Source organism: Pinus tabuliformis, chromosome 4_1 (assembly GCF_031772625.1).
Source record: "Pinus tabuliformis cultivar Carrire ecotype Pingquan chromosome 4_1, CPIR1, whole genome shotgun sequence".
NCBI classification, from domain to species: domain Eukaryota; kingdom Viridiplantae; phylum Streptophyta; class Pinopsida; order Pinales; family Pinaceae; genus Pinus; species Pinus tabuliformis.
In genome coordinates, this window is record NC_142303.1 from 989502162 (window position 1) to 989524479 (window position 22318).

The 22318-nt window shown below is 38.6% G+C and overlaps 1 protein-coding gene across 1 annotated transcript; it reads left to right on the plus strand.

The window, feature by feature from the left end:
- The first annotated feature begins 20269 nt into the window (after positions 1-20269).
- LOC149179463 (xyloglucan endotransglucosylase protein 6-like) lies at positions 20270-21824 on the plus strand. Its single transcript, XM_089420671.1, has 4 exons — positions 20270-20522; positions 20619-20719; positions 20818-21011; positions 21117-21824. Exons 1-4 carry the CDS (start codon positions 20324-20326, stop codon positions 21484-21486), a joined length of 864 nt encoding a protein of 287 aa, XP_089276797.1. The 5' UTR covers positions 20270-20323; the 3' UTR covers positions 21487-21824.
- Positions 21825-22318: the final 494 nt, after the last annotated feature.

The window sequence follows — 22318 nt, forward strand, 5'->3', positions numbered from 1 at the left end:
TACAACTTACTAGGCCTAACCATCGCTTGACTAATCTGGTTCACCACATAGCACATGTTCGGTCGTGTGTTCACCAAATACATGAGTAAAACCACAAGCTACTTGTAAAATGTAGCTTCCACTACTTCCCCTGAAGTAGTATCCTCATTCCTCCAGTTACCTACTAGAGGAGTCTCCATGGGTTTGCTGCTCTCTATGCAAAACCTCCTGAGTATCTCGTTGACATACTTTCCTTGAGACACAAACAGTTCCCTGTCACCCTACCATACTTCCATGCCTAGAAAGTAATGCATGAGCACCATGTCCTTCATCTCAAACTCTCTTGCAATATCCTCCTTGCAACACTTGATCAAATGATCATCGCCTGTCAAAATCAAATAATCGACATATAACACAATGATCAACAATTTACCTTCCACCACTATGTGGTACGAGTTCGCATCTGCTTCACTCTTAGTAAATCCCAACCTGGTGAAGAAGCTATTGATTCTGGTGTACCAAGCATGGGGTGCTTGCTTCAGCCCATAAAATTCTCTCTTGTGTCGGCACACATGAAACTCACAGTCGAAGGTCTCAAAACCTATAGGCTACTCTATGTACACCTCTTCCTCAATCATGTCATTGAGGAAGGTTGTCTTGACATCCATCTGATGTATCTTCCAACCCATCTACGGTGATAGTGCCAATATGGATTTAATTGATGAGTACCTTGAAACAGGAGCAAAGGTCTCATCATAATCAATCCCCTCTACCTGTGAAAGGCCACGAGCCACAAACCTAGCCTTATGCTTCTCCACACTACCATCTGCTGCTTTCTTTACCTTGTAAAGTCATTGGGAGCTCACCACTCACTTGTCTGTCGGTCTTGCGACCACATCCCAAACACTGTTATGAACAATGGAGTCATACTCCTCTACCATGGCATCAACCCAAACCGGTTTCTACACTGCCTCCTCAAAGGAATATGGCTATGTCTCAACATATCTTCTCATAAGAGCCATGTATCCAGTGTACCTCTCAGGTGACCTCCTCTGCCTGCGCTGAGATGTGGGTTCCCCTACAATCTCTCATGCATCATGCAATAACCTATCATCCTCTCTGGTGCGCTTTCTCCCATCTCTGGAATACTCTACCTAAGTGGATGCCTCCACTCTTGGATCCTCTACATGTGGCTGCTCCACATCAATTTGAGGCTCCTCAACCGCATGTAGTTGAAGCTCCCTCTCAAGGGAAACTCGCATGGTCTTCTCCTCATCGAATCTGACATCCTGGCGAACCACTGTCATCATGTTGGTCAGCAAGTACACCCGATAGTTGTGAGGTGTATCATTGTACCCCACAAATATTTCCAACTCTATTATCGGCTCAAGCTTCTTCCATGCATCTTTGGTCACATGGCAATATACCGATGACCCAAAAATCCTTAAGTGACCAACATCTGGTCTCTTATCGGATAAAGCCTCCTCTGGTGTTTTCATCCCAAGTATCAGATGTGGGCTTCTGTTATGCAAATAAACAACTGGGTTTCACACCTCAGCGCACAAGTGTAGTGGTAGGCCTTGATCATGCAACATCGTCCGTGCTGCCCCTAAAATGTTTTTGTTCTTCCTTTCAGCCACCCCATTCTATTGTGGGTTATGGGTGCCACCAAATCCTATTTAATCCCTTCTACTACACAGAAGTTCTTAAACTCATTTGAGACATACTCACCACCATTATCACTACTTAGATATTTAACCTTCTTTCCATGCTCTTTCTCGTCCAATTATTTAAATTCACAAAACTTTGTCAAAATTTGATCCTTCTTCTGCATAAAAATGATCCAGCATTTACGAGAAAAATCATCAAAAAATATAACATAATACGTGTGTTTGGCTATGGATGTTGTCAAGAATGGTCCACACACATATGAATGGAGTCACTCTAGAGTCACCTCTGTTCGACTATCTCTGTCGTGAAAGGAAACATTTTTGTATTTTCCCAAATTACACCCCTTGCATGTATCAACTTTCTCTAGTGTACCTTTGGGAAGACGAGTAGATATTTGATGCATGATTTTCAAAGCCCCATGATGCCAGTGACCCAATCGCTTGTGCCACAACTCACCAACGTCTTGACTCTACACCTTCTCTGTTTTCATGCTCAAAGCAGCATAATCCTCTACCTCCAACTTACAAATATTCTTAACTCGAATCCCTATCTTCTTTACATGACGTGTGGCTATGTGTCAATAGAACACCTTTCCTTTTCTAAAGACCACATCATAGCCTCTATGCTCTAACATGGTGACCGATACTAAGTTCTTCTTCAACCCAGGCACATACATAACATCTCTCAAAGTGAGAGGATCACCTTGCTCCATCTGAAAAGTAACAGTGCCCAATCCAGTAGCACTATACCTCTCGTCATCACCCATCTCGATATGCATCTAGAGATCCTTCTCCTCCAGGTCATTGAACAACTCCTTGTCACCAGTCATGTGGAATGAAGCTCTAATGTCAAGGTATCATACACTACCCATCATTGATGACACCATGCATGAAATGAGAGTAAAGTCCAATTCGAATTGAGAGGCCAAAGCCTCACCCGCCACTCCTCATGAGGACTTCTTATTGGACTTCTTGAGTGGAAAATTTGTAGCAAAATGTCCCAGGTCATGACAATGAAAGCACTTAACCTTCGACATGTCTTTATTCTTGCCTCCATGACAAGAATCTGATTTGGAATGGGACACCTTCAGTTTCCCCTTCCTTGACTTACCCGCTAAGGAACAATTTTCCTCATCATCAGTCTCTGATGAGGAACCTTCTCTGGTGTTCCTTCTGATCTCCTCCTACATCAAATTTGACCATAGTCATTTCCAATATGGCAGCTTCTCCCTCCCATTTACATAGTCCTGATAGCTATTCCAACTCTTGGGAAGGCCTAGGAGAGCTAGGCTCACCATATCATCCTTGGCGACAATTATTCCAACACTTCCATGCTCATCACGACAGTGAGTGAACTTGGTCAAGTATTTTGGAATGGTTTTGCCTTTCTCCATCTTGATTTTTCGAAGTTTGCCTTTCAGTTCCAACTTCCTATGGTCATTGTTGTTCTGGAATAGGTTCGTTAATGCTTTCCACATAGAATACAAAGTTTTCTTCCCATGGAGACTCGAGATAATGTGGTCTCAAACTCCCTCAAGGATTATCCAGCTCACCTTCGCCACACACTTCTTCCATTCGGCTAGATTCTATGCATCCAATGTTGTTGGCTTAAGAATGTCTTGATTAATGAATTCCTTGAGGCTATTATCCTCCAACACTTCCTCCATCCTGTCCTTCCAAGCTATATAATTTGAGCTGCCTTCCAAGGCATACTCGAGCCTTAAACTGTAGAAGGTTATTTGTCGATCTTGAAGTATGTACTGAAAATTCGAATTCCACCTGTAACCCCAAAACTCAAAACTTCGAAATCTCCTCAAGTATATTATCTTCAACTTCGATACCATGTAAATTTTCCTGTAGATTCACAACTCATGTAATGTACTAAAACACAAGACAAGAATCTACTCTACTCTTTAAACAATGGAAACTAATAGATCGATGAAAACAATAATCAACAAGAGGAAGATAATAAAAGACACATAACACAATTGTTTTTGTGGGGAAACCCACTACTCAAAACCTCGACTATCTATTGCATTAATTAGAAATCTGAGTGATAATACAAAGCTTTTTCTCACAAAAACAATTCTTGTACAAGTATAGTTAATTCTCTGCCTCACAAGCCCGCTATAGCCAACACTTAGCCAATTATACTACCTGCCAAGCCCCTATTTCCTTGCACAATTCCTGTGAGGATCAACCCATATTTAATTGGGAAATCCTTCCTCCATAACTGTGCAATCCAAAACTAGGTCCTTCTCTAATTACATGCATGACCTGTACAAATCAGATCATCATACAACTGATAGTACAATGTCCCTGCACTCTAGTCTCAACCAGGTCTTTCTATGAACTAACATGCAAGAGTTTCTCATGAGGGAATCTTCAGTTAGATGGAGTAGCACTGAGGATTCACTAGTGCACCAACTCACTACTAGACCTTTACTAGTTCCTCCAACAGTTAGAACTAGTTTAACTAACTATAACTTAATTGAACTGAATTATCTAATTACAACTCCAATAAACTAAATCTAGACCCCTAAAATTTAGGGAGAACATATACATGACTACAGAAATACTTCCAACTCGAAATTCCTAAGATAATTAAGTTAATTAAACTTAATTGACTACTTACAAGTTTCTATGAGAATAGAATCTGATTTTAATTCACAATTTTATTTCAACGACAAATTAAACTGGAATTTCTTGTTGCCATTTCTCAACAGAATCCTCTATTTAGGCCTTACATCTTATGCTTCAACATCATTCAGGGGGTCACGTAGCTTATTACTGGGTTGAGAACCCCAATCTGCAGGAATGGAGACAAGGGAAAGTTGAGTCTGAAAGGAAAATATAGGCACCTTAGGATGCATGTTAGAACTTCTCACAACAGTTGCATCAGAGACGCATCCCCTTCTCCTAGGAGCACAAAAAATTACGTTGGGGATACTCAACATTAGGATCCTTCTCCCTCAAAGAAGCCTACCTTCTGAAGATTGAAGCCCATAATTTGTCGCGATGAAAAATCTGGAGTAAACTCTAGGGGGGGGGGGGGAGTATGGCCTAAAGTAGCTTACTTCTTATGGTTGGTTGGGCACAAGTGGATCCTCACTTGGGATTGCCTGCTGAAACAACATTTTGTCGGTCCTTATTAATGCCCACTATGACGATCTCAGGAGGAAATAATGTCGCACCTCCTTCTTGCATGCCCCATTTCTAGTGAAGTATGGGATATTGTTGCTGACCTCTTTGGAACTATTGATCACCATCAAGAGAATCTCCTAGAAATAATCGAAAGTTGGCCCAACAATAGATTCAAAAACCCAATTGTCAACTGATCTTGGTGTATGATTCTAGGATTCATCCTATGGAATATATGGAAAGAAAGGAATCGAGCTATATTTCAGGACCAAACTCCTTCTAGTGCCTCCTTTTTGGGGCATGTGAAAGAAAATATAAGGGAGACAATTTTATCAGAGAAATGGGATCCAAATTATTGACAACCCACTCCGCCTAAGACAACAATTCTAACAACACTCAATGTATCTTAGAACATGTCTCTCGCTCCTATGTCATCCATAACTGATCCCCTAATATCTTCTCCATCAGTTTTCTTGCTGCCCCTTGAACAATTTGTCGAAATTAATTTTGATGGACCCTCTAAGGGCAACCCAGGTCCTGCCAAGTATGGAAGCATTCTGAGGACTTATAGCGGCTCTCCCACGAGGATCTATGTAGGATTTTGTGGATACACCACAAATAATGTAGCTTAACTCACTTCTCTAGAGAAAGGACCCTCCCTTTCTCTGCATATGGATTTTCACAAGGTCCATATTGTAGGGGATTCAAAATTGGTCACCCATTTGGTCTAGAAGATCATTAATGGTTCCCCAACTTCCAAAATTTCTAAGAGATGGCGTTTAGAGGCCCAAATTGAGCGAATAAAACATACCTTGGAAAGGTTTGAATATGTTACCACTGGACATATTCTTCGAGCTGGAAACAAAGTGGTTGATTGGCTGACCAATCGGGGTTCAAAAAATCAACATCGATATTTCACCTCCCCATGGCATGATGTGTTAGGTGCTGCAGACTTAGACCCTGGGGTGTTCAGATTCTTTAGGACCTCATTGAAGCAGATTCTCCTCCCCGCGATTGGGGTGACCAAACATCAACACAGGTGTCAAATGAGTGGCTTTGGGACCAGCTCCAGCTCCACGTGCACATTAATTATACATCATGCGAAATTTGGGTATTCACTCCATCGGTATGAGGGAAGATCTTTCTCTACCCTTGGATAAATTCACAGGTAGGTTTGGAACACAATTTAGTGTGGAAGCTCGGCCGATGAATTTTGGCAAGCGAGGTGTGTGGGTCTGCATCCATGGTGGCTCGTAGAGGTTTCAACCTTGGCTAAGAGGCATTATGGAGGTTAGAGGCTCTTTCGTGCAGTTTGTAGTTTATCATTTGGTCTGTCCTTGGGACTCAGGCACACGAAAGGGTGTGAAACCGAGTCAGCTCCAATATTTTTCCCATCATTGACTCGCACTTAGTAAAATCCTATCTCTGGGCATTCAAATCCCTGAGTGGGGTAATAAATTTGTGTCCCTCAGCTTCTTTGCTTGTTTGTATGTTTCAAAAATTTCCTATCTAGTGTTGGGTGGGTGCAAGGTTGCAGGCTCTTCATGGTCTCTCCTAGGCATCTCCTGTGTGAGGATGACTTTGGGCTGACTGGGGAGCGACGTGTATGTTCTTTCTTATTTAATTGTGGTTGTGTTGTTTGTGGTGGAGGGCGGTTAGGGTGGTGGACTTGGTTTTTACGCTCGACCTTTTGGTTTGGGAAGTTGGTTATTTGTCTTGCTTAAGAGTGCGGGTGGTGAGTGCCCTAGTGCAGTCTTCTCCTTTGGGGTGGTTTTGTGGTTCTGTTACTTGTGTTGGGTTTTGGAGGTGCTATATTGTTGCTCCTTCGGGGGCTTGTCTCTGCCATCTGGTCGGCTCAGTAATCTTCTTCATTCCCCATCGGTAGGGTCGCCATCGCCACGGGGGCGGGCAATAATTTTAGCGGAGGCATCCTGAGCCTGGTCTTAGCGCATCCTCGACCAATTTGAGTAACCAGGAATCTGAGGATACTGAGACTCTCTCTCCAACTTGTTTGCCTAGTCATGTAGTAGCTCTAATCACCATAAAATCTAAATCTGAACAACTCTAACGCATCCAAATTAATATGGATATCCTCAGGGACCACAGGTATGAAGACAAATGAAATTATGGCATACTTCAATGACATTTAGTATAGCCATAATGAAATTCTGGAGCAGTTGGACAACCTCTGACACCATCACCGTCGTACGAATGACAATCTTCGGAGTTTGGTAGCGAGGATGGAACCTATCGATTTCCATATGCATGATCAAGTCGGTTTCTTCGTAACCCCCCCTGTACTTCCCCCACACCCCCCCCCCCCCCCCCCCCCCCCTTGATATGCTGTTGTCAACTATGGCTTCTTTTTTGTTAACTTCAGATATGCTAAGACTAGAAAGTGTCCCAGAAATGATATATCTAAGTTTTATTTATTGGAATTTTCCAGTCCCCAATCTCAAAAAGTATGGTTGGAATGAGAGAGTGGGGACTGTCGAGATGAACTCTGTAAGCTGCAGTTTGTTGAAAATCTAATGAAAACAATTTTGAATGACAAAAAAAAGAAAAATAATAATTTATGGGAAAAATTTCACAATTCGACCGCGTGAACTCTGCTCCCACCTTAAGGTTTCAATCTCTGAGCGCGTCCTTCTCCTTCGGCTCACGGGTCCTCCTTCTCTTGGGGCTTGATGCCCTCGACTTGTACACGATGGATCATGTGGAGCCTCCTCCTGAGGGTGCATCGATCCCTGTCTCATCTGCTAGAGCTTCAACTCAGCTAGGAGAAAATGCGGAAGCCTTTGCCTCTCTGCTCTCCTCCTTGGGACCGTCTCATCCCAAACCATCCATATCAAAATTTGTTAAGAATATCGATGAAATACCTGAAATAATCCTTCCTCCCTCCCTTCCTCACCGCACAGCTCTGTCCCTCTCTGAACGAGGTTTGGTGGGTCAGTTTACTGGTCTCTAGCCCTCTCCCTGTTCAGTCCTCAAATGGGTAGAAAGAAACTGGGCCTCATCTATCATGGGGAAAATCTCCATCAGATTTTGTGGAAGAGGATATTTTACCTTCCACTTTGAAACGAAAGAGGACAGAGATTTAATCTTCAGAAACGGGCCATATTTCATGGATTCAAGAGGGCTTTATCTCAACAGATGGACTCCAGACTTCGATCTAGAGTTGGATGTGCCAAATGTAGTGTCAGTATGGGTGAGGCTTCCCCATCTTCCTCTACATTGCTGGGGAGATGAATCTGTTTAAGCAATAGGAAATGTTGTGGGGAAATATATCGACAGAAGTGAGACAAATGAAAACGTGCATGCCTGCGCGAGAAAATACGTAGAAGTAGATCTGGGGAAAGGACTTCCTGAAGTAGTCAAGATCAAAGTGGATAGCTAGGTTCACATCCAATAGCTAGACTACGAACAAATTCCTTTCAAATGCAAGGTATGTCATTAATATGGTCATTTTGCAAATAGATGTACTAAAAATCAGGAAACAGAAGAAATAGAAATCTACAAACCAAAATGGGAGCATGTCAAGAAGAAAATGTCAGTAACCAAACCCAAACCCTCTTCAGTTTTCATGCTCCCTCCCTCGTCCCTCCCTCCCCTCTCCGCCTCATCCTCTCGTTCCAGGCCTGTTTCATCTAAATACCCCCCTCTCCCTCTGCCCCCTTCCCTCTGTCTTTTATCCCTCCCCCCTTATCAGATCTTTTGGTCTCTAATCCCTTTGGCTCCCTTGTGAACCCTGATCTCCCCTCCCCTCCCCCTTCCTCCCCCCCTCTTCTACCCTTCCCCTCTAACCCCTCCCCTTCCTCACTTATCCCATCCCAAAGCCCTCTCCCCTCCTCCTTCGATTGAATAATCACTCGTACCCTCTCCAAAGAGCTCCTCTTCTCTCTCGACCACCCTAAAAGGGCAGGCAGAAAAACCAACAGAGAAATTAGACATGAAGTTGCAGCAAAGGAAATGGCTTTGGGCACCCAACAACCTCTGGATACTTTCTTGGAAAAAATAAGGGTAAAGCCACCCTCCCTGACAGAGGGAAAGGCCCCTCTACCCATAACATCAAGTGATAATGAATATAGTCTCCTGGAATTGCAGAGGAATGGGAATTATGCCAAAAATCAAGGAAATGAAAGATTTAATAACTTCAGAGAAACCATCTTTATTATTCAGGAGACAAAGACAAATGAAAAGGAAAGGGAAACAATGATATAAAAAACAAAAAACTATCAAGGAACCTCAATTCCAATGACTAGAGCCTCAGGAGGAATATGCACACTATGGAAAACTGAAAATTGGGAGCTCATTCAGTAAAAAAAAGAGTTGTGCTGGATAAAAAGGGACTTGGAAAACAAAAAAAACAAAAGAGAAATATTGTATTATAAATATTTAAGCCCCAAACCATTACAGGGATAAGGAAGTCTGCTGGTCTATCTTAAAAAATTATCTTATGCAGGACCAAATCAAAGGCATAATCGTAGGAGGAGATCTCAATCTGGTATTGAGCGTAGAGGAGAAATTCGGGGGAATATACAATGCTAATCCATATAGGGAAATGTTAGAATCTATTATGGAAGCATGCAAATTAATGGACATGCCTCCTAGCAATGGAAAGTATACATGGAGCAACAAAAGAATTGGGAAAAATAACATAAAGGAAAGGTTGGATAGATTTCTAATACAAGACAAAGTTGTCAATTCCTTCAGCGAGATAAAATCCAAAATCATCCAAAATATAGCATCAGATCACAAACCGGTGGCTCTCACCCTTGGGAAGTTAGAAAATATTGGCCCAGTTCCTTTTAGATTCAGCTCCACTTGGAACGATATTGAAGAAGCTAAAAAATCATTGCATAAGTATGGACAGAACCAATTACTGGCTCTCCTAGCTATGTTTGGGAAACTAAATTAAAAGCCCTGAGGAGAGAGCTAAAACATTGGGCAAGGATTAACCAAATAGAAACACAAAAAAGAAAGCTAGAAATAGCAGAAAAAATGATAGAATCCAAGTGGAAAAAGAGCAGCAAGAGGAATTGTGGGAGAGCATATGGTAGGAAAAACAAGCATATTGGGAGATGTATAAACAAAACAAAAAGGAATAAGAAGAGTGGCGGCTAAAATCGCGAAGTCTATGGCTCAAAGCAAGAGACAAGAACACAACTTTCTTCCATAATGCGGCCAGGATAAGAAGAAATCAAAACCAAATAGACAACATAAAAGATAATGAAGGCAAAGAAGTCAGAGGTCAAGAGGAAATAAAGAAGGAGGCTTACAGATACTATAAAAATCTATTATCATCCCCAACATCAAATAACAAGTATGAAGATTATCTTCAGCATATTCCTAGGAAAAGCAGTGAAGCAGACAACAATGAACTCATAAGAGAAGTTGACGAAAAGGAAGTTGCAACTGCTGTTTGGGATTTGCATCTGGATAAGGCCCCAGGCCCAGGTGGGTTCCCTATTTCCTTCTATAAAAACAACTAGATCATTATTAAAAAATATTTAATAAGAATGATCAGAAATGTTTTTGGGAAATTCAAGGTTGGAGGATTCACAAACTCTTCCTTCCTTGCCCTTGTTCCAAAAGAGACAAATGATAACTCCTTTAGTAGATTCAGGCCCATTTCTCTGCGGAACTCCTCCTACAAAATCACAACAAAAATTCTGGCAAACAAAATAAAAGTATTGCTTCTAGAAATAATATGAGAAAACCAAGGAGGATTTATCCCAAAAAGACAAATCCTTGACAACATTCTAATAGTGTAGGAAGCCTTTCACTCTAGCATTATGAAAAATAAAAAGGAATGATTGTTAAGCTTGACATGGCTAATGCATTTGATAGGGTCAACCTGGGTTTTCTTGTTGTTGTCCTACATAGATTTGGTTTCTAAAAAAAGGCAATAGATATAATAATTATCTTGTATTGTGGGTCCTTGGATTGCACCATTGGTCAATGGAAGACCAAGTGAATATTTTCAGAGCTTAAGGGGGCTTCACCAAGGTTGTCCTCTCTCTCCTTTCTTATATATTATAATGGCGGACTCACTGAGCATAAGTCTTGAGAAATGCAGACAAGATAGGACTATCACAGGATTCTCAATCTCTCCTGAAGTTAAAAGCATAAACCACTCCCTATTTGTAGATGACACCTTGGTCATGGGAGGGGCCTCCTGCATAATGGAAAGAAGAATAAAAAAGGTACTAAACAATTTTTTGGAAGCCTCTAGAGGACTACTAAATAATCATAAATGTAGAATCTTTGGATGGAACACACCCTCTCGCACTCTCCAAAAAATATCAGAAATTCTGGAAATCCCATTTCAAGAAAAATGGATCCATTTCCAATATCTTGGACTCCCGATCTCAAAAGAAAATTTGAAGACCGAAATATGGAATAAGTACATTGAGAAAATGAAACAAAAAGTGCAGAATTGGGGTATGATCTGGCTCAATATGGCAGGAAGGGTGGTACTAATAAAGGCCCTACTCACAACTCTCCCAATTTACCAGTATGCAGCAATACTAGCCCCAACAAGTATACACAAACAAATTGAGCTAGTAATCAGGGGGTTCCTATGGCAAGGAGGTAAAGTGGAGACAAAGAAGCACAACCTTGTGAAATGGGATGAAGTAACTTTTCCATATGAGAAAGGTGGGTTGGAAATAAGACTCCCAAGGATAATAAGCTTGGCTCTAGGAGCAAAAATAACATGGATATTTATAACAGGAGAGAGCAGCTGGTGGAAGCAAAATACATGAACCACAATAGAACCCTCTTATTGAGAAAAGGTTATCCAATCAGGCCTTGCTCCCAGGTCTGGAATTTCATTAAAAAAAGCATTTCCATCATCAAAGAAAATTCTTCTAAAATCCCTGGTAATGGCAAACTCATCAAAATATGGAAGGATAGAATAATGGGAAATCAACCTATAGTTTGCCAAGAAAATCTTCAGGATCTGAGAAGATGGATGAAAACAAAAGGAATCATTACTTTAGATGACATATCTCTTTGGAGAGATGGAGAATGGGGAGATTGGAGGATTCTCAACCTCCCTCATGGCCTTGTCCCTCAGTGGAAGTCCCTAATCTCACATCTTAAGGGGGCTGCTCCACTAAGTCTAGACTCAAAATATTCCCTTCGATGGGATCCTGATGGAGGGGATTTCTCAGTCAAATCTGGATATGCTACTTTACATTAGCATGGAAATCGAGGTTGGGATTATTGGAGGGAGGCATGGAAAATTGAAACACTGCCAAAAATCAAAGTTTTCATGTGGATGCTGCTCAAAGGCAAAATACTGAACGTTGATAATCTTAAAAAGAAAGGATATGAAGGCCCATCACACTGTGCTATGTGTCAAGGAAGTGAAGAAAATATTCAACATCTTTTTGCAGGATGCCCCTTTGCTAGGGCCTATTGGAAAGGGCTTGTTAGTCTCTTGGAGGTTAGTATTCTACAATCGTCACCTTTACATGAGCTTCTATCAACTTGGGGAAAAAAATCCATATTCCTTTAAAAATAAAGAAACAGTAAAAATATATTGGTTGAGTTTGCCCTCATTTATGTGCTAGAAAATTTGGTTAGCAAGAAACCAGAGGATCTTTAAAGATCGCACCCCAAATACTAGAACAATCCTGGCTAAAAATTGGAGCATGTCATCTGAATTCATCAAATCTAAAGGAGTTAAAGAAATAGATATGAAACACATGAAACATGAGGAAAGAGTCTACGCTGAATTCGTGATGAGAAAGAAAAAAAAAATACACATCAACAAATCTCCTAATAGCATGCAGAATTAGAAAATCATAATTAAAAAAGAGGAGTTCAAAATATGGACAGAAAATTTAAATAGGCCTTGTTTACAATTTGACGGTGCTTCTAAGTCCAACCCAGGAAAGGCTAGAGCAGGAGGTATACTTTTTGACCCAGGAGGGAAAAATCCTATTACTTATGAATGGGGATTAGGAGAACTATCCAACAACAGGGCAGAAGCATATGGCCTCCTCTTGGGAACGGAAATCTTAAGGCAGCGAAGTATGAAGAATACGGTCATAATGGGGGACTCTTCAATAATAATCCAATCGATGGTGGAAAGTAGAAGCCCCAAGAACAAGGCCCTGAGACAAGTAACAGAAGGGGTGGGAAAAAATTTTCATTTTCTAGGTGAAGTCACCTTCAAGCATATCCTTAGAGAAAATAATCATACCGCCGACATGTAGGCAAATCTGGCTGTCAACTGTCCTATGGGAGAATCTAGAATTGATAATGCGATTGCTCAGAAACCGATTCCATAGGATCTATCACCTCAATGTGCAGAGAATAGAAATCAAAGGGAGAACATCAAGGTGGGAAACAATCACTTCTGCTCGAATGGTTAGATCTCAGAAGATTAGGAAATCTAAGGAAATCCCCAATAATATACATGATAGCCAGTCTTCGACTATCATGTGAACTGCAACTACTCAATCTTCCCATGAAATGCTAATGTTCTCTTCCCTGATGTGGCAAGCTGCATAACAACATATTCTCCCCCTCTGCTCGTCTTATTTTATCTCTGCCATATTTTCCCTCCCTTTCCTTCCCCTTTGTCTCAAAAGTTGTAATCCTTTTTCCTGTATATGTCATTGTACCCCTTTGGGGATTGAGCTTATCTTCTCTGCTTTAACCTTGCCTCTCTCCTTCGCGCAACTCTGGTGGTTGTTTTCCAGATCCTATTTCCTTCATATAGCTTTAGTGGCCTCTGCATTCGCGCATCTCTGGAGGCGGTTTCAAACTTTTTGCCTTTGCGTAGCTCTTGTTACCCTCACCACCGCGCAACTCTGGTGGCCCCTGCATCCCCGATTATTTAGCTTTCACACAGTTCTTGTGGCTTCTGCTTTCAGAGCCTAGTTTCCCTCTCTCTGGCAGCTATGGATCTTCGCGGGACTATCTAGAGGTTGCTTTTGTTTCTTATCTCTGTTTCTTATTTCCCCGTCTATCCTCTGCTAGATCGATTGTCTTCTTCCTTCAGGAAAAATGGATCGGAACCTGCTTGTAGATGTTCCAAAGTGCGGAAACTGTGCATTCTATCGAGCTAACAAATTCATGATTGAGTAGGTCAGAGAAATGGTCAAAGACTACAAATTTGAAGCAAAATCTGAGAATTTCTTCCTAAAGAGACAAATGGAAGAGTAGAGGAAAGAAATGTCTGCGCTAAAACAAAAGTGCATGCATTTGGAGGAAATGATCAATTATCATAAGAGCCTACTTATTAATTAGACAAGAGAAAACTCTAACGTTCAAAGCAGCAAGAATTGACCTTAGCCCCATCAGGGATTCTCAATCAACAAAAATTAATTGTAAATGCCTCATTCTTCTCTTTTCTGCAAAGTCTTTCCGCTACTAGTTTTTTTATGTTATGTAGGTATAAATTGCCATTGAATCAATATGTAAGTATTTATAAGGATAGTGCAATTAGTAACCTCAGAAACAAAAGGGGAAGAGCTTGGAAGATAGGGATTGTTTGTCCTCTGTTTCTCTTCCAGGATGCCTTCTACCATTTTGGCTTGATGTAATAGGTGCATGTCTCCCTTTTTTTGTTGGGATAGAAATCCAGTAATTGACTTTGTTAAAAAAAAAAATTAAAATAAATTTATAATTAAGTTAATTTTTATGATTTTTTTTAATCTTGGCAATGTGAGTGTATATATAATGAGATAAGTATTTTGATGTTTATTATGGATTGATTCCTATCGACTTTTACAAGACATTTAATTTATAGGGATGTTAAAATTGCAAACAACTTCTATAAGAGGAAATGATTGCTTCTATGAGGAGTATAGGGTAAGGTGTATTTCTTTTATTTTTGAGATCATAGATTGTAAAATTATTTTGGATCTATGTTCCATATGAAGAAAAAACGTTTCGATCCTCAAGGGATTGCTCAAACTCAATGACATAAATTGTAAAATTATTTTGGATCTATATTCCTACTCAACAATAAAGCTCATCAGTGGGGACAATAACCATCATTCCTTCCAACCACTTGAGATAAACCTAATTTAGAGAGTTTATTCTATCCTTGTCCATGACTTTCTAGATATAGTGCATCACCAAATCTCACATCCATGTACACAATTAATAGGAGTAACTAGAGTCTTAAAATGGAGATTTTTAAAATTCCATATCCAAAGATCTACATATTTGAGGTTGTTTTCAAGCCCATTATAAGCTTTCCACACTCCATTTATCATTCTTTTAATGCTATAATTCTAGTTGAGCTTGTAATGAATATTGATTATGAGATATTTATAGGAACACTTCCTCCAATTTAATCATCATGCCTTTATTTGTCATGAATAGTTGTATCTATCTTTGAGGATCCTTATTTTCTTTCCAAGATGAGAGAGACTGCTTGCCATTAGAATAATATCACCAACATAAAGAAAAATAGTGACTACAACAATTAGTTAGCTATATACTGAAGTTAATATAAACTATATATGATGTGATGGTGGTGGTGGTTAACATTTACAAGGACTAAATTTGGTTTAGTGGATCTTAAGAAAGGGAAGGAAGTTACTTACATTTCTTTAAAATTATATTTCAATCCTTAATAACCTTAAGGGAAACATTTCTAAATCACCATGATTTTGATAATTTTGATAAGCGAAAAGATTATGAAAGGTAGTTTTGTAACAAATAATTTGAAATTGAGATTTAATGTGGGTGTACATGGAACAATATAAGAGAAACTCAATTTCATCTTCAACCCTCTTAGTGTTAGAAAGAAAGAAATTATTAATTCTTTCTACTCACAACATTTTAAGGAATTGTCTAAGACTAGGTTCATAGATTAATGTGAGTGTAGGTGGAACAACATAAGAGAAAATGCTTTTCATCTTCAACTCTCTTAGTATTACAAAGATACAAATAGTTAATTATTTTTACTCGCACATTTTTAAAGAATTGTCCAACTATCCAACACCATATTTTACTAAAAAATCCATGAAAGTTTATCCTTATTGTAATATTATTGTGCCCAAAGGTGCTCTCGAGACGTGTATGGTAGAGATGCTATAATGTTCAACATTTTGACTTGTTCAAAACAAAACAAAACAAAACAAAAAATAACAAAAATAAAATTGTTTAACATTTTCGGTCTCCAACATAGTTTTTCCAATCGTATTTTTAACCTATGGATTTTATATAGTCTTCTCTAATGTAGCCTATTTAAAGGCTAAGAATTAAGCTATTCTAGGTCCACTTTAACTCTAGATCTACCAAGCACCTAGAGGGATCAAATCTCTTTCCACCAAATTTGACCCCTAGCTAGACTTGGTAAATTCATAAGTAAGATATATCTAGGTTGATTGATCATCTTTACAATGATAAAAATGAAATAAACATATGGTAATACGAAATTAACAATACAAACCAAAGTCAATACTATAATACAATAAAATACAAACCAAAATAAACAATATAATACAATAAAAAAAAATCCCTTACAACTTAAATTAAATTAAAAGTAGAATTGTGAGATAAATCAAACATTTTTGTATTCTTCTTTAAGTATAAAATACCGGGCCTTGATCCCATTGTGGGCAGAGAAGAAGATATATCTTTTTCTCCTCAGTTATTACATTTCCTCCACCAAAACGGAATTTTTAACTTGGCACAGGTTATAGATGAATGGCAAGGTACTCTTCCCATCTGGAAAAATGCCTCTACGCTGGGCCTTAATGGTTTATTAGCCATACAATGGAATTAGATTATTTGGATAATGAAAAATAGGGGGATATGCAGATCTGAAGCTGAGGATGGTATTATCTGGAAGGGGAAGGGAGGGAAGATGAATGTTTATGTAAAAGACATATATCTATCTCTTCTAGAGGTCCATATGCAACTTTCCAAAAACATCTTCCCTTTCACGTTTTGGAAAACTGGGTGTCCCTATAAGATTATCATATTCTCATGGCTTGTTTTTCACAATAAAAATCTTACCTGGGACAATCTGCAAAAGAGGAATTGGCATGGCCCCGCTATATGCTTAATTTGCAAATCTAAGGAAGAATACAATTTACACATTTTCTTAAAATGTGTACATTCACAGGTGCTCTGGAAGAATCTGGCCTCTTATTTTGGATTCAATTATATATCTCACTCCTCAATAAAAGAAGCATTTGTATGGTGGAGTAAACAGAAAGCGATTTGGAGACCTATCCCTTTATTTGTCTTTTGGTCAATCTGGAAATGGAGAAATAAGGTTTTATTTCAAGACAGAAAGTATAGTTTTAAAACTGTTTTCGAACTTATCATTTCCTAGTACAATGCATCTCCACCTCCTATCCCTCAACAGAAAAATGAAAAGACAAGGGAAACATTACCAATCCAAAGGAGTTTTCCTAGGGCTTATTTTGATGGGGCTGCTCAAAATGGAATATGTGTTTGTGGAGTCTTCATAAGTATAAAGGGGGATCAACATTTTTCCATCTACTGGAATGGGGGAGAAGGAACAAATAACAAAGTGGAAGCTATGGCTCTATCAGGACTCCTCCTGTTTTGTGACTTCCTAAATATGGATTCCTTGCAGATCTATGGAGACTCCAAACTCATAATAGACCATGTTAACGGTAAGATTTCCATAAAAAATCACAATTTGTTCGGATGGATGAACAAAATCGCTTCTCTCTGGAAAACTTCAAAGGATTTCTCCATTAACTATGTTGACAGATCTCAGAATACACTTGCAGATGATCTCTCAAAGAAAGGGCTCCATACACAGAATGGAAAATGGAATATGAACATTACCGTGGGGAACGAAACACATCAAATCCAGGATTTCTCTCTTCCGGGTACCTAGTGATCATACTACAGGCCCTGGTATGTTTCATGAACCTGTTATTCAAATTTTTCTTCGAATTGAACATGCTTCTCAATTTTTGTAAGTATCGTTGGTTATGGGTTTTGTCTCCTATCCCCAGAATCTATCTATGGTATTGTTTCTAGAGATATGTTTTGTATCCTGTATTTTGGCAGCATACTTGTTTATCGGGCTACAAGTATATGACTCTCTATCCTACTGTATTGTATTTGGAATCAATGATTTATAAAACTATCAAGCTTTTTTTGTACTAAAAAAAAAATACCAAATTTAATTTTAATAAATATCAACCATCAAAACAATGAGGATAATGTAGAAAATATATATTAAACTAAATTAATTAACAACCATGGGGTAGCAAGCTAAGTGGGCTTGACTGTGAGGAAAAATTTGACTGCGTGGAAAAACTCCATAGTTAAGCATGCTTGAGCCAGAGGCGATCTGGGATAAGTGGACTATTAAAAAATTGTGAGAAATTAGACTACCTCTCATGGGAATGGTCATAGATGAATGACTTACTTAACGTAGTTGAATACCAAAAAATGATATCTAATATAAAAATGATATCTTTCATGGAAATTATCATAGATGAATGACTTACTTAACCTTTCATGGAAATGGTCATAGATGAATGACTTACTTAACACAGTTGAATCCCAAAAAATGAAATCTAATATAAAAATGATATCTCTCATGGAAATTGCCATAGATGAATGACTTATTTAACGCAGTTGAATCCCAAAAAATGATATGGAAATGGTCATAGATGAATGACTTACTTAATGCAGTTGAATCCCAAAAAATGATATCTAATATAATGCATTGGGAAAACCCCAATACTTAAACCATATATAAACAAAAACAAATATTATAAAAATTAATAGTATTAATTAAATAAATATAATTAAAAATTTAATAAATATTATAAAATTTTTAATATAATTTTTTTAAATAGAGATTATTATATTTAAATTTTAAAAATGATTTAATATAGATTTCATTTCAAAAATTAGAAATTAAGAAATAAATTAATTTTATAATGAACCAATCTTCTTTAAAAACATAAATCTAATCCTACAAAGCTGGTAAAAGTTTGAAAAAGAGTTTTAAAATGATTTGTAGGTTCTATGAGATTAACTTAACTCTCACGTTTTAGATTACCCAATTTTGAAAATTGAAATGAAAATTTTACTACATTAAAGAGCTCCAGAAGTTATATCTGAAACAAAGTCATAAAATAAACACGTTTTTTTGTAATTCCAACCTACTCTGTTGTTTGGAGCAGGATTTTGAATGTACAACTTTATTTTTCGCAGGCTTGATGTTACACATCCATTCCACCTCAGTGGGTTGTTGCGGCTGCTGCCCAACTTGTACCGCCACGTAATGTAGTTGGTTTCGGTCATTAACATTATTCAATTTCTTCATTTTTATTTTTCACGTACTCTACGAAGTAAGATGGTAGTAAATCGATTGTTTTTAATCAATCTTCACAAATTCTGCTCACTTCCATTAATGTTTTAGTAGCAAAAGCAGATGACAGTCAGAATCCGTCGGTAGGTAGTGCGGTGTCATCGATCATTATTTTATGATCTTCCAATCCTTCTATTCTCTTACGAAATGATTATTCATATTCCCAACTTTACGTCACCACAGTGTCGAACTAATCAAGTGATTGCTACCGGTTGGCTGTCATCGGACCATTGTAACAGTCACCTGTCAATGATCTGGGAGTGATGTTAGATAGTCTCTGAGATAAAACGTTTTGTCTAAACAGATCAGAATTTTGCGATGAAAACAATAGAAATTCTATTTGGCATGGTTGTGAAAAATTTCGCTGATTTTTTTTAAATATAGATTATAGTTGTTGAGTTTTAAAATTTCAGAGGTCAAGGTTTTTTTTATAGTGTTGAATCTATTTTTACCATTAAAAAAATATATATTTTTTTAATTTTTTTTTTTTTACCAAATTTCAAAAAAAATTGCTACCAACAATTTTGGGATCCTCATTAAATTTGGAGTTGTCTTTAGTGTGACTCTTTGGACTTTCTGGTGCCCGAATCCAGAAATCTTGATTTGTGTTATTTAAATTGGTTTTTTAACTATATATATGGATTCAACACCCTGAAGAATCCTTAGGGCACTTAGATTGTGCGGGAATTACCCATCAAACTTGTAATTTCAATAAATCCCTACAAAATTTTAAAAAAATTAAACTGAAAAAATCTAAACTACCAAAAAAAACACATTAAAAACAACCCATTAAATTTTATTTCCATAATTACAAATTAAAACGGTTTAATAGGAAAGCCGCCCAGTAGAATCAAAATTAAATTTAAATGAAAACGTTGGTACGGTTCAAGATAAAATTAAATTGAAAAGGATGTTCAATTGATAAAATAAATTGACAGACTGGCAATATAGGTGTAAGTGACGGATAAATATTATTTAAATGGATTGTTGGGACCCTCAGAGGAAAGAGCCATTTCCGATGAACCCGTGAGTCGTGACAGGTGGCGCTGTTCCATAACAAGTACCCACTTGCTCCCGCTTCAGTAGAGTGCCTGTCAAGCTATCATTCCTTATAAATTCTCGCCATCTCGAGTGGAATTCTCATCCATTCAAACTTTCTGTTACACAAGCCAGTCGAGTCTTGAGGATGGCGTTGCAGGCAGGTTGCCATGACGGAAAGCGTGTCAAGCACTGCCCGTGTGTTGTTGGTAGTATTGTAGTGTTGTGCAGCCTGATAGTGGGCTCTCAATGTGCAGCCTTCAATGATTTCTTCTACCCCAGTTGGGCTCTTGACCATGTTATGTACGAAGGGGAGTTGCTCAAACTTAAGCTCGACAACACTTCTGGTATTTATCTATTCCATTTTTCTTCCCACTTACTCTGCTTTTACTTGTGCTTTCTGCAGTTCATACCAAGTCTCAGTGATGTTGCTGTGTTTTCAGGTGCAGGGTTTGCTTCCAAGAGCACATACATCTTCGGAAAAGTGAATGTGCAGATTAAGCTCGTTCCTGGCGATTCTGCTGGCACCGTTACTGCTTTCTATGTAACTACCATTCTCCATACTCGTTATTGTCTGAAAGAATTGCTTGCACTCTCTAATGGTTTGAAGTTGTAACGATTTAATATTACTTGGTGGTGCAGATGTCTTCCCAAGGGGATAAGCACGATGAATTTGATTTTGAATTCTTGGGGAACACTTCTGGACAGCCATACACTGTGCAGACCAATGTTTATTCAAAAGGGAATGGCAATAGGGAGCAGCGTATGTTCTTATGGTTCGACCCAACCGCGGATTTCCATTCCTACTCCTTTCTCTGGAATCGCCACCAAGTTGTGTGAGTACATATATTTAATAATAGTTATTATTATTATGGTGCCCATGTTAGTTACAGTGTTTTTTTTTTTAATCTGTGGATTATTTATTTGATGGATGTAAACAGTTTCTTTGTGGACGATGTGCCCATTCGGGTATTTGGGAACAATGAGAAAGTAGGAGTCCCTTATCCTCAAACTCAACCCATGGGCGTCTACTCGTCAATATGGAACGCAGACGACTGGGCTACTCAAGGTGGCCTCGTCAAGACCGATTGGAGCCACGCGCCTTTCGTTTCCACATACACAAATTTCAGCATCGATGCCTGTGATTATTCCTTGAAAACGACCTGCTCTTCGTGGTGGGATGAGCCTGCTTACGCTTCGCTCGATGCAAAGCAGAGGCTGAAACTGAAGTGGGTGCAAGAGAAATACATGACTTACGATTACTGCAAAGATTCAGCCAGGTTTCCCACGCCTCCACCAGAGTGTGCATGAATTGGCGTATCTGAACTCCCACTAATATTCCTTGAGAATGACAATTGTTACCCATTCCTGTCAGCGTGGATAGTGGATGGAAATCCCTTAATTGTTGTAGTGGGAGATTCATTCTTTCTGGAGATGGTGATCGTGAATCGTGATGTCCGTTTTTTACAAGCATCCTGCACTTAGTTACAGCAGAATATATTCCCCTTCTTCCGATAGAAATATTTACAAATCCCGAGAGCTTCTCGTGCTTGAAAGCGTGTGACGTATTCTGCTTGTAAAACACAAACATTGAAATCCTGTGACATATTTCGGCTTTGAAATTATAAAAATGTTGTGTCTTGAAAGCGTGTGACGTATTCTTCTTGTAAAACAAAAACATTGAAATCCTGTGACATATTTCGCCTTTGAAATTATAAATATTGTGTCTTATTTTGGGTTTGAAATTAAAACCATAAAATATCATTTAACATCTACTTCAGCAGAGACTCTGGATCTCTCAGCGCGTGCATTGACGTACATGTACTCGCGCTTTCCATGGCAGAATATGAACAGATACCAATAGAAATCGTTACAAATTCCGAGAGCTTCTCATTTTGCAATCCTGTGATGATATACGGGAGCTGTGAAATTAAATCTTTGAAATAGTGTGGCGTACTTCTGCTTTGAAACTTTTATTTACGAGATGCGCATCATCACGGGAGCTGTGAAATTAAATCTTTGAAATAGTGTGGCGTACTTCTGCTTTGAAACTTTTATTTATGAGATGCGCATCCAGACAAGAGAAATTTATGAAAACATGTTCTTGCTAAGTTTTTGAGTAAAACAATTTTATTTATTTATT